Source organism: Gavialis gangeticus, unplaced genomic scaffold (genome assembly GCF_001723915.1).
Source record: "Gavialis gangeticus isolate Ggan-Ray unplaced genomic scaffold, GavGan_comp1, whole genome shotgun sequence".
NCBI lineage: Eukaryota > Metazoa > Chordata > Crocodylia > Gavialidae > Gavialis > Gavialis gangeticus.
In genome coordinates this window covers 118,206,715-118,220,135 of record NW_017729031.1, presented here as the reverse complement: position 1 = coordinate 118,220,135, position 13,421 = coordinate 118,206,715, and the positions used below count along the sequence as shown (strand labels likewise).

General features: G+C 41.7%; 1 protein-coding gene across 3 annotated transcripts in view; it reads right to left on the bottom strand.

The window, feature by feature from the left end:
• SKAP1 (src kinase associated phosphoprotein 1) overlaps positions 1 to 13,421 on the bottom strand; it is a 352,931-nt gene that overhangs the window by 182,357 nt on the left and 157,153 nt on the right. Inside the window, exon 1 of one of the 3 annotated variants that reach the window (XM_019523683.1) lies at positions 5,381 to 5,486. The exons of the other annotated variants lie outside the window; for them this stretch is intronic. Coding sequence (XP_019379228.1) covers positions 5,381 to 5,483 — 103 coding nt within the window. The 5' untranslated portion in view covers positions 5,484 to 5,486. Of the gene's footprint in view, positions 1 to 5,380; positions 5,487 to 13,421 lie in introns of those variants that run through there. 3 annotated transcript variants of the gene reach the window in all.

Below are 13,421 nucleotides of genomic sequence, written 5' to 3'. Positions count from 1 at the left end.
AGGATGGGATAAGGCTATGTGGGACAGCTTGTCTTTGATTAAAAATAGACAGGAGTGAGACTGAAGTAAACAAAAAAAAATGAATTTTCTCCTCCATCAAACTATTCAGCACCCCCTGGAGTGTTGGAGGGATCTGGTTTGCTTGTTATGTCTTCTCATACCACCCATTAATTTGTTCACAAGGGGGCATATGTCACCTGAATCAACTGGCTGACTCATGGCTGCAGTGCATTTCCCCCCCACCCTTTTTTTTTTTTTAGCCTTGTTGATAGGCAATGTCCAAAGGAAGCACAGACCTGCAAGCAGGACCTTACTTCTTGAACTCAATTGAATGCAGAGGAACCATGGGTCGCTGTGGTCTGAGTCTTCCAGGTCTATGACACAGCAGGAAAGGACCACTGGTGAGAATGGCCTGTTTGTGAACCAAGCCTCTGCTACTGGAGGTCAAAGAGGCTCAGATTGGATCACAGTGTTTTCTTCTGGGTGCCAAGTCAGTTGTCAGACCAAATCTAGGCATCAAGAGAAGGAAGGGAAGCTCTTCATGAGGGGCTCTGATGGCAAATGAGAACATCCAGAGTGGCACTATACTAACACAGCCAGTCAAGGTCAACTCTTAGCGGGGCAGGTCTAGGATTGACGTCAACTAGCTATATGAAGGCAAAAAACTACCCATGCCTCGTCTCTGCTGCAATTTTATATCTAGATTAAATAGGTGGTGAACATTTTGGGGCAGGAGCTGTTTCTTTGTCTTGTGTTTGATACAGAAACTTAGCATGTGGGGGTTCATGGCCAAGACTACTGTGATACAAGTAGTAACAATTAGCTCATGTTATCTCAATATACTTGCAGAATGGAGACAAAGCCAAAATAGTCTTGGCTCTAAACAGCAGGATTTCAAACACCAGGGGCTCAGTCCTGCCCTGGTGTGTATATATAAGGAGTGACGCTAATGAAGTTAACAGAGTTACGCCAATGTAAAACCAATATGTATGAGATCTATGCAATTCAAATGGATTACTCTACTGGTTCTTAGCGGCTCTAACCCCCTCAGCACCCCCACCCTTGCCCCAGAGAGGGTAGGCACTCTAGAGAGACACATGAAGGAGAAGAAAAAGGGAATATTATCAGGCATTTCATGGCTGTTTACATTAATCTGTGAAGGAAGCTGCTCATTTCAGTGTTTGCATTTACCATTTCTTCTCTTCCTTTGTCTGTCACTGCATTGTGAGGTTCAAGGTCTAGACCCCTTCCAGCATTCAATAAAAAGAAAATTTTGCTTTTCTTTAAAGAAAGAGGGTAAACAATATACTGAGGAATTTATTTTATCTTTTTAATTGTGGGAGCTTGTTCATCATTTGTATTTTCCAGGATTAACAGCAAGAACTGGAGCCCTCTGTTTTCTAAGTCTTCTAATTCCACTAAACATCCGCTACCCTGAAAGGACTCCACAGAATCCCATAAAACATTATTTATCTGTGTGCGTTAGCTGCACGATACTGTAATTTCCAGAATAAATGCTGGGTGTAAATTGTTGTTTATGTTGGAGTCTGACTGTCTTTACGAGAAACAAAGTGAAAACTGAATCTTCACAGCTTTATTTCTTCCGCTGAAACCTCTTCTGCAGAAGGAGAAATGCCTGGTGGAGCTTCTTAATGGACAGTTGTAAAGACTGTTGGGTTAAAACAAAGTATAGGGAATCACCTCCATACCCCCTTTTACTGCCAAATCCTCAGTTGGTGTAAATTGGTGTAGCTCCAGTGACTTTAGTTCATCTGGCCCGCGAGTGTCATTTAAATCAAACTAAATTAAAGTGAAAGCAGTGCCATTCACATGGTTATAATTAAAGGCCTATCAGCATTTTTATTACAAACCTTGGCTGGTTAAAAATGCTTTATTCTACACCAGCATCCAAACCACAAGTCTGACATACAGTCACTTGGTCAGAGTGAAGGGGGATCTCCATGGGTCAAAAAAAGCAGAACTGCTCTATAGCCTTGTTGTATCAGGCTATGCATTACAGCCCCTCTCATCAGGGAAGCAGGTAAGGAACAATTAGTAGTGGATTCATTGATCCTACCTTCTGCATTGCACAACTAAAGTAGGAACACCCAGCAAAAAAAGTGGAATGAGCACATCCAGCCCCTGAATATACTCTTGACTCCCTGTATAACAGGTCTACTGCAGCTGAGGTAAAAAAGACAACACTGCAGGCCTCCGAGGAGACTTCCGAGGTGGGACCCACATAAAAAAAAAAAAAAAAGAATGGGACTCTTCCGGGCTGTAACAAGAAATGATAAATGCCAAGCCACTCAGGAGCCAAATGTCCTCAGTTCCCACTCACTGCACTGGCAGTCAAGAAGGATCATTACAGGAGGACAGTAAGGCTGATTTCCAAGACACAATTGGGGTGTGCCAGTAACAGCCCAAAAATTAATTTCATGCAGCTTTAGCTTTGTACAACTGTTTCTAGACGGCCAGCCCCAGTAGTATTGAAGTGCCAAATACAGGACCTAAATGCTAATGGCTTATGACTACTCTCACTATCTGAGGAAGCTTTATTTCATAGCCCACCTTCAGAGATGATGTTGATGGGATGCAGAAAGCCTGCCAGACAACATGTTGCAGCCTCAGCAAGGAAGCAACATGTTTTAGAGGATGGGAGGTCAGGAAACCTACTAGCTTCCTTACCCCTCTCCTCCCACTGATCTGCTCTGTGACCTGGGGCAAATCTTTCCCACACTTCATTTGCCTTGTCCATTTAGACTAATGATTCTCACCTACGGTGCTGTGGCACCTTGGGCAGTCTTGAGATCCTTTCAAGGGTGCCCCAGGGTGCCATGCATTAGCACTGTTAGACATGCAAACATTATCCAGAAGATAAACCTAGAGATTTCAAATAGGAATTGATGATGTTAAAACCATTCTGACCTGTGATGGCCTGAGTTTTTCTGCAACTGAAAAAGGGCTCTGTTATTTTTCTGTACCCTAAAAACAAGTGAAAGGTAAAAACTAGCATTTTTCAAGGGATGCTCAAATCTAAAATGGTTAAGAGCAACTGATTCAGATGGTCAGATCCTTGGGGCAGGGACTGACTCCCAGTGTATTTTTGTATAGTACATTCCACAAAAGGGCCTCCATCCTGGTTGAGGCCACTACTGGCAGGGGATCAAGCTCACCTTGGGCCCCAGGCTAGATCCAGATTATGGGGGCCCCACCTGCGTCAGATCTGGCCCGGCGCACAAGATCATGATGGCGGTGGCAGCAGCCACTGTGGTGGCAACAGGGCAAGCCGTCGCACTCCAGGCAGCCATTGTTATGGCAGGATGAGCAAACTGCAGTGGACCAGGCACCTGTGGGGCAATTGAAGGCTGAGACACAGCCCTTTGTTTCCTACCCTGCTGTTGGGAGCCATGTTCACCATAGCAGGCCCCACTCCCACTAGCTATGCCCTCAAAATCCATGGCCTACCAGCAGCCCAGCAGGCTAGATGAAGTAGCTCTGCAGGTCAGATGTTTGACACCCTTGCTCTATTGTAATACAAACAATATGTGAAGAAAGGCCTATATAACAAGAGGCATCGTGCACTGAGCTCAGCTGTGAGGAAGCAAAATAGGAATCCAGCCTGACAGTATTAGCCCACAGTCAGCCACCCCTAAGCCCCCAACAACTTATTTCTTGAGGTTATGCTCTGCAAGAGGTCCCTATGGATGCTGCCACGCACCGTGAAGGAGCAAAACCACCAACCCAGCCCATCCAGCACCATGAAGGAGTAAAACCACCAACCCAACCCAGCCCATCCAGCAGTTTTGGTTGCCTGTGGCTTGGCAGTCCTCACTGCAAGTTTGCACAGTGCCAAGCTAAGGTATCTTCTTCAAAGGGGACTTGAGTGAAGGGTGGACCTCTATACATGGCCAGATCAGGCACAGCCATCTCTGAGCTGAATGCCTGCTCTGTCCTCCTAATGAAAGCATCACAACTCTATTTATTAATCCTCCTCATTTTTGAAAATGAGTACAAGGCAGCACATCACTCTGGCAGCTGTCACTGCTCCTGTCCCTCTTCTCCAAGGTGGGGGTGAAACTTCTGCCCCTATCATCCAGGGAGGGGCAGAGGATCAAAGTTCAGAGAAACTTTTGATGAAGTGCTGTAGCAAGCCCATCATCAGAAGCAGGAAAGGTCAGAGTGTGGAAAAAATAATAAGAAAATATAACTGCTTTCTTATGAGGAAAATATTATGAGTTCTTCCCCTTTTTCAGCTTTTATGGAAGGAGATTCTGCCAGTTCCCTCAGAAAAAAAGAAGAAAAAGTAGTTTTAAAATGAGATTATGCACCTTCAGGGTGCCATTAGGAAGTTTTACTGTACTGAGATGACATGAAAGCTCTGGAATTAATATCCCTGAGATGCTTCAAACCTGCAATAGCAATTATTGTACTACGTGTCCCTGGATAAATAATAGGGCCATTCAACTAATTAGCTTCAATGATTTCAGCTCCCTGTAAATTCTCTCTCACTCGGCTATAAAAATAACACTAGGCAAACTTTTGGTAACAGAAACTTCTTTCAGGGAAAAAAAAAAAAAGAGGGGGTTCCCCCAGATCCTAAGTCATAACTGCTGTCATGGCAATGGTGCGATTCCAAGGACTGGAAATATTAATAGGCTATAACAGAATATATAAAAGGAGGGCCATTATTAATTGCCATTTACTGGTAATAAACCTATCGCACCAATTTCTGCCCTCACACATGTGCAACCCCATTAATTTCAATGGGTCTGCATGTGTTAATTGAGAGCAGAATTTAGTCCACTGGTTGTAATTAATTAATCAGATTTTCAGTGCAGTTTGCATACTTTAAACTGTTGTTTTTTTTAAAAAGCCTTCACATAGCTCTAGGTTTGAATTATACAACAAGGGCCTCATTCTCCTCTGTCCTGCAAGGGTGCAGTCATTTATGCCAGCATAGTATTAAATGCCACCACTATCCATTTTGCACTGGTACAAACGATTGCACAACAGAGAATCAGACCCTGTGTAGGTAAGTGCTATATGTATACTCCCGCCCTCACACAGGAACATGCACGCTTGCTCCCACACACTCTCTCTCTTATTTTGATCTATACTGCTGCTAATGCAGAGCAACTCCAGTAAGGTAAAACACTGCATTTATACCGTCATGCCTGGTCTACTGCACAGACATGTACCTGTATATGTTTTGAGACTGGGAGGGAAAGAAAGGAAAGAAAAAAAAAAGGCGTATATTGTTTACGTCACTGCTTTCAACTGCAGGCTAAATGGAGCGCTTTTTTTTCCCCTTTCTTTTTTAAATAAAGGAATTCCTACTCCTTTTAAATGAATCCAGTGTAAGGATGTCATCATTTACTTCCAGATTTCTTCTGTGCTCCTCCAGTTTCCAATTGCCACCAGACAAATGTTTCAAAACCAAGTCTACTGCCATGTAAACTAAGAACAACTATGAATTGCATTCACACTTGGAATAGCAGAGCTTTTTTAAAATTAATGTGATAGGCGTGTCTCAGGAACTCCTTAAGAACGGATTTCCTTGCCCATTTGTTTGTAACCTAACCTTGTATCTGGCATGCAACACCATCTTCCATTCTCAAAAAGCTGAAACATAGCCATAAGCTTTACACCACACGTGAACTAACACCTTCTTCAACATGACAAAGCGGCAAAGTCAGTTTCTGGTTCTGAGGTTAGAGGGCATGAATAGGAAACAGGATAGCTGTGTTCTTGTCCTGATTTAGCTGCTCAGATGCAGAAAGGATTAAGGGAGTTTGCACAGGAAAAAGGGGTCACTGTATTGTGAGTAAGAATACCTGCACTACTTTTTAACCTGGTTATAATGGGTGGCAGTGATAGCGGAGATGGGCCAGCACACTTCAGCATGGGCTAGCAAGCCACGTTCCTTTCCAAGGTCTCCAGCAGACTGGTGTAGTCCCTGCAGAAATCCATGCCTCCATCTCTTCCCTGCAGCTGTTACTCATTGTCTACATTTCAACTAGCTCTGGTGTGCTTACCCACACTGCAATCACACCTTCATTTGCTGTGTGGATATACCTCAAATCACAATGTAGCAAGGTCCTTAACTGCACAAACAATTTCACTGGATTCAGTAACTAAAGTTCATAGAATCACAGGAAAGTGGGGCTTGAAAGGACTTCCAGAAGTCATTTAGTCCAACCCCTTACCTAAGACAGGACCATCCCTATCCAAACTATCCCATACAAGTCCTTGCCTAACCTATTCCTAAAACTACACAAATCAACCCTATTGCACAACTACAAGGAATACTGTCCTGAGACTCTAAAAGCACCTTAACTCGCTATGGGTGAAGCAGGGGAATCAGCATCCTGCCGCTGCAAGGGTTGTTAAAATGCACCTGAGAGATCCAAGGAACTGTCCCCCGCTACAGAGAAAGGCAAAAACTCCTACAGCACATACCGTAATTAAGCACATAGTTAAATGCTTTGCTTTAAGGCCTCAGTTATTCGCTCTCAAAAAGCTTGAGATTGAAGGATGAGTGGAAAGCTCCAAAATGAAAGCATTATTTTGGACCCATCTCTACTTAAAACATCATTTAAAGACGAAGAGCTCTGTTTCACAAAGAAGCTGAAAAGAGGTGGGGAGAATTTCTATTTGATAAGGAGGCACAAAAAATAAAAATAATTAAAAAAAAATCTCTTTCAGGACTAGTGTGATGCTTCTGATGCCAGGCTTTCCTAAAGCATTCAGCAAGAAAAATCAAGCATGGGGTTTTTTCGTTTGTTTGTTTCTGGTTTTTTAAAGATGGCCCCATCGGTGGGTGCTGAGCCCTTAAAAATCCTGCCCTAGCTACTCTGAAAATGGGGTCCTCTAAACCCAAACTGGCAAGAAGATAGACACCTACCAAAAAGGAGGCCAAATTACCCCACTGAAATCAAAAGGAAGACTCAGTGCTTTGCAGAATCAGGCCCCAGTGTGTGCTGATGCACCCCTCAAGCCCATCACTTGCAAGTTTTCACATCTTCTGGCTTGTGAAAACAGATTATTCCTGTAGCCACTAACATGGGTCCATATTTATAAATACAAATATAGAGATAAATAAACTAAACAGATATGGGCTTAGGTGTATAGAGAGCAGCACATAAACACAAAGTGATTCCTCTAAAAGGAAATTTATTTCAGACATTCCCCCATGCTGGAACAGTAACACATTCCACTGCCAGCATTCTATGTAATGGCCCTTGGTGGCAATAGTAATAACAGTGTGATCAGACCACACGATCCTTAAAGAACTGCCCCAGTGTTATCCTAATGTGTTTAAATGCCTTTCTCCTTTTCCCCATGCTTGCCTAGCTCTGAGATGCACAGCTATTTCAAGCCCCTACATTTTCACCTTTCAAGGGATCTGCACTCTCAGCTGATGAGCAATCCAGGCAGCTCACTCGAGGAGGATGGAAAGTCATAACATTTGTTTTGGAAATTTATTTTAGCCAATATTTCTCAATAAAATAAATTGTATAAATGAAATCAGACTGACACTGCAATATTTCGTAACTAGCTGGCATCTCTGCAGCACTTAGGGACTGTCAGATGTTTCCCTAAGGTTTTCCCAGTTTATATTTTTTTTTTAAAAAAAAGCAAAACAGGAGAGAATGTGCTAACATTTCTGTGTGGCATATTTTTCAAATCAATGAAAATACCATTACATAATAACTCGATTTTGCATGTTTTACCTTGATGCATGCTCTACTGTCTTTGATAAGCATGGCTGCTACAGTTCCCAGTCTCATTTAAAACAACAGGACAATAGATGTTAACATAATTTTAAATCCCAATTCTGAAAATAATTAGCTGATCTGAACTCCTCCTCCTGCCTCTCACCTTGAAGCCTTTGGAATTAAAAGGTACTCAGAAGTCTTCAGGGTTGGGTTCTGAAGAGTTAAGTAGCCTTTATTCCTCAATAATGTCAATGATATGCGTTGGTAGTTGTGCTGGGTGCATAATGTTAATTTTTCTGTTCAGATGATAAGAGTTATAAAGATTGCAATAGTAAGGTCTGGACAAAATACCCATCACTTCCACCAGAGGCATTTGCACAGTCCTATAGCATTCAAAATACCATATTTAAATAACCTCTTCCATGGGATTATACAGGGTGGCAGTGTTGACAACTAGTGACCTGCAGGAAATAGTCATTAGTCCTCTACAACAGGGACTAGGACCCTCATTCATCAATACACTTAATCAAGTGCATATCTTTAAACTGAAGTCAAAGGAACTTCTGTCCATATTTTGCTGAACTGGGATCCAGACTCATTCCAGGTCTACTTCCATTAACGCTCCAGGAATGAATCAACTCCTTGTTTCTTGTCTAAGGAAACACCATAAAGCTGCGATGCTACCATACCCACTTTACAGATAGGGAAACTGAGGCAGAGATCGGTCACATGGTAAGTCAGTCAGTTGCCAGAGCTGGGAACAGAATGGAGGCCCCTCTGATGTAGGTACATCTATTCCACCACCAAGAGCATGTGACCTCTCCAGAACCGCAAGTTTCAGATTTGCGTATCTGCTGTTGAAACAGTGGGCTCAAAGCTTAAGAGCAATCAGTACTGGCAACAACTCCTTCCCAACTAAGCAGCAGCACAAACAAGCTAGGATGGAAGCCTCCGACTCTAGCCATCCCTTCGGCCAGAAGAATGATGTCCACTACACACAGGGGTCTGACAGTGGGATCTATGCAGCCAAAAAAACTGGAGAATTTGCCATACAAGGGAAGTGAAGCAGAGAAAACTCATTTCCCCACACCTTCAAAAACCAAACTAAGATTCTAGGTGGGAATGTACAGAATATTACAGAATATACCACTTCTGGATACAGACTCTAACTCCATGCTTCAGAGAAGGGCCTTGTGTTCTTATGACTTGCTTAGGCTAAAAATCTGGTGCAAACTGGGGTAATTCCACCAAAGTCACTGGAGAAGGGACTAGAATATAATCTTCAGACTGTATGGATGGTTTGTTGAACAAAGCAAGAGGCCCAGGAAGCAGGACTCCTGGGTTCTGTTACTAGCTTTGGAGTAGCTGCAGCCTAATGGACTGCAAAACCAAGTCTCCCAGATTCTATTCCTGGCTCTGCCAGTAGTATGCTACAGTTAACCTCTGTGCCTCAGTTTCCCCAGACTGTAAGATGGTCATGCTTCCTTACCTTTGTAAAACATTTTGAAACCTAGGATAAAATGTCTTCCATCACGCTAAGAAATATTTTTAGATACTGCAGTTTATCTGTCTTGTTTCTCTGAAATATCCCTGTATGGCTGTTTCTCTACCCTGGAATTAAAACCACAGCTTTTGTCTCTTACACTTACTCTCAGAGCACATCTGTATCACTTGGACACACACACAGCATGCTTCTCCTTCATTACAAATATGAAACATGGACACAAAGACCAATCAATCCCTTTATTTACTGACTCAAATTATTGGCCAAATCCTAGCATCTTCACTCAAATTTCATACACACTCCCATAGACTTCCATCAACATAATGCTTGTGTAAGAACCTCAGAATCTGGCCCCGTCCCAGACACTCAGACCTGGGCAAATGAGCCCTTACCGTGTCTGGCAGTTGCACACCAAGGTTTGCTACTTGGAGCTGTGCTGCTTTCATAGAGATGTGACAGAGTCCATGCATATAATGGGAAGGGATGAAGAGACTGGGGTGCAAGGCAGGGTTGCCTCCATTATTCCTCTGCTTCACCTGGATGGCAAGCTTCAGTTCTGCAGCCAGAACCAGTGTCTCACCCACTATTCATCTTGCCAATCAATTTTTACTGCTGAGGAGGATGGCAATAACAATATAACACCCCCTCCTGCCATGACCCAGAACAGTAACATACTACAGACCTTTTTAAGTGACATAGGGGAGCTGCAGTCTCTTTGTTTCTCCAACAGCGGATGAGGGGCAGCTTTGGGCCAACTCCATCTCATGTGAACACACCCAAGATGCTAGAGGATGCTTTGGGAATGTGCTGAATGTATGAGAACAACTGACCTAAGAGCTGGGGGAAGAAGAGTCTCACCCTGGTTTCTCACTGCTCCAAATACCAATAAACAAGGTAGCATTAATTTTAATCCTGAAAAAAATCAGGGTCAACTTGCAGTGTTCCCACATAAGGAATGCCTCCTACTCCCAACAGCATAGTCCTCTAAGGCTGGTCCTTTCAGAGCTGCAGAGCACCCAACCACAGCTGTAAACCAATGAAGTATATTGCACAGCTTAATTCCTCTCCTCCCCAACTATATGCTGCATTAGGAAAACCTGAAGAGAGGACATTTTACTGTAACACTGTGCCGCCGCCGCCCCCCCCCCGGCAAAATAGCTCTTTCCCTACAGTTAGCAAACACTTATTGCATTTTGTTGTTACTATAGGAAGTGAAGTTCTCACCTACCACATGCAAGACAAAAAAGAAAAAGCCTGCTCTAAAAACACCTGTAAATACAAGGGAATGAAGTGCATAGTTTATACTGCACTACAGAATGTTACACGCCAACAGGACTTCATCACAACTGGACAATTTAGGATCGTTCCATTTTGGGAGTTCTGTAACAGGATGAATTGTAACAGGATTGACATGATTCAGGGCTGTGGGGAAGAGAAATCCATCTACTAATATCTTCTCTGGATGCCACTATCCTGAAAACCTCAGCTGCTTGCAACTATGAGCAAAACAAAGCTTTTAGTTAGGGCTAACTCCTTTAAAATACCAGGCCTGTTCTCATTTACATTTAATGCTTTCACACTATCACAAAAGGAGGCCTTACTCCCCATTTGCCTTTAACCATAACTAGATGAGTAACCACAGAATATTTGGTAAGCAATTATGCTACAACTCTCACGTTAGTAACTCAGCACATCATATAAAGTTCTTTCTCCCAACTCACTGTACTACCCAACAAATGTTTTTTAAATTACAGATGTTTTCAAATTGTAATTTTGTAACAGGAAGACAATTTCTTCTCTTTTAAAATGGAACTGAATCCAAATGACACCATTAACTACTGTGCAGTTGCTTAAGATTTATACCTGCACAATTGATGGCAGAATGCAGTCCAATATGTACAAAATAGGACACAAAAGCACTGAATAAAACGAGTGCACATATACACATGCACACTCTCCTAGCCCTTTCAAAATCCATGGTGTACACTGCTTAGCCCCACAGTTGCAAGAGCATAGACATTTTCTAAGAATAACATGTTAAACAGTGTCTTCACCTGACCCTTACATTTGCACAGGCAATGAAGCTAATCTACCTGTATAAACTGTAACATACTAGGGGAAGTCAAGAAACTGTTTTCATGCAGCTCCTTGATGTGCATATGCAGTTGTCCAGAAAGCAAATTAAGAGACTTTTTTAAAGAATTACCTCCCTCCTGGTCCCCCAAATTAACTTATAGAAAACTATTATTGCTGGAAAAAGCCTGAAATAATCTGAGTCTTAATCCTACCACAGGGTTTGGGAGAGAGGATTTAAGACCCCAAGGGTCTTTGCCAAAAATGCTCCCATGTCAGGGTTTGTTTGTTTGTTTTTTAATTTAATAGATCAGCTTCCCTTTGGTGCAACTGTCACCTGCAAAGTTTACCCCTGTAGTTTCTCTGTGCAGACTAGAACTCTGGGGAGTTGAACATTTACCCTTTTAGCATGCCAGAATATTTTCTCAACAACATTCTTGACAGTCTAAAACAGTGATTCTCAACCAGGGTGCTCAGAAACCTGGGTGCCTTGAGATCCTTCAAGGATGCCACAGGGTACCACACAATGTTAGCACTAGTAGGTGTGCAAACATGATTCAGAAAATAAACCCAGACATTTTTAATAGGAATCCACAGTGTCTAAACCATTTTGACCTGCTGTGTTCTGAGTTTTTTGCAACAGAAAAATTTCTCCAATACATTTCTGTATTAGAGTGAAAGCAAGAGATGGCATTTTTGAGGGGTGCCTTGAGTCTAAAAAGGTTGACAACCACTGGCCTAGAAGAATACAGGCCATAAATAATTTCAGTTAAAGGTTATGAAGGAATCTAGCTTCTTTCAAGTTCTCAGAAAACTTGAAGTCCCTAATTCTGTTCCTATTTACATATTGGTGTTCACACCTTTAACTAGTGTGCATTTATTCCTAAAGCCTGCAGAAAAGATCAGAATCTAGATCTGCGTCTCGAATCCACCAGCTGAACTTCACATAACAGTATTTTTAGGTCTTGATTTCTACAAACACAAATGCACCTATATGAGGCTTTCATTTGTCTGTGAGGCAGCTGCTTCCAACAGCATGATCCCATACCTGTCATGTCTGCAATTTCACCTCATTCTCTATAAAATAATGTGCTATCAAGGAGACATTTATAAACACCTATTTAAATTAAATGAAAGCATACTGAATGCATGACAATACAAAGCCATGTATTAAATGTATAAATGCATATTTTTAACCTTTCTGTTTTATAGAAGCAAATCAAGAGACTGAAATATCTGTTTTTAAAATAATCTAATTTTCCAAAAATAGGGGTTTTCTTCTTTTGCACTATTTTTTGTAAAGTTTAAATAATTCAGCCTTTTATTTGTATACTTTTCTTTTAAATTATTATGTATCCAGAAAGACAAAGAAACCTTTAAATATTCAGTATTTCTTAGAATCAAAATTAATTTGGTATTGATAACATTTAAAATTACCCAGTTGTGCTCATTTTCCATGCTAAAAAAAGGCATTGTGCAAACCTTTCGTGAAACCAAAAAACAAAAAAAATTCCACCCAAAATGTCTGAATCACAAAATAATAAAGAAATTTATTGAGCTCTCATAAACCTTGGCATGAAACTACAAACATTTTTGTCACTTTTGCACAGCCCCGATTACTGTGCATTATGCTTTGTAACAGTTTTTCCTAACATCATCACTAATGGATTCTATAACATGCTTTATAACAGGTTATTAAGGAATATGGCTATAGCTAGTAAATCGCTTTATAATATGAATACAGCATTTAAGAAACGGCCCTTTCATTTAAACTGTTAACTGGGAAAATTGTAGTATAATAAACAACAGAGGTGCGACATACATTTGTAGGAAAGGGCCCCATCTCCCTGAACACAGCCTTGCAAAAGTGTGTGTGCGTGTGTGTGTGTGTGTGTAAAATTTCAAATCGGCTCATTCATCATTATCCTTAGAATCTACTTGCACTGTGATGCCCACAGGACGCAAGTCCCCTGAGACTACTTTCTTTTACAAGTCATTTATTTTATACAATGGTATCATAAATTTTAAAAAGTTCAACCATGCTGTGCATGGGCCATTGCCAAGTAACTGTGACATCTTGTTGCTGTTTATGGTTTCTCCTCCCCACACCCCTCACTGTTTTG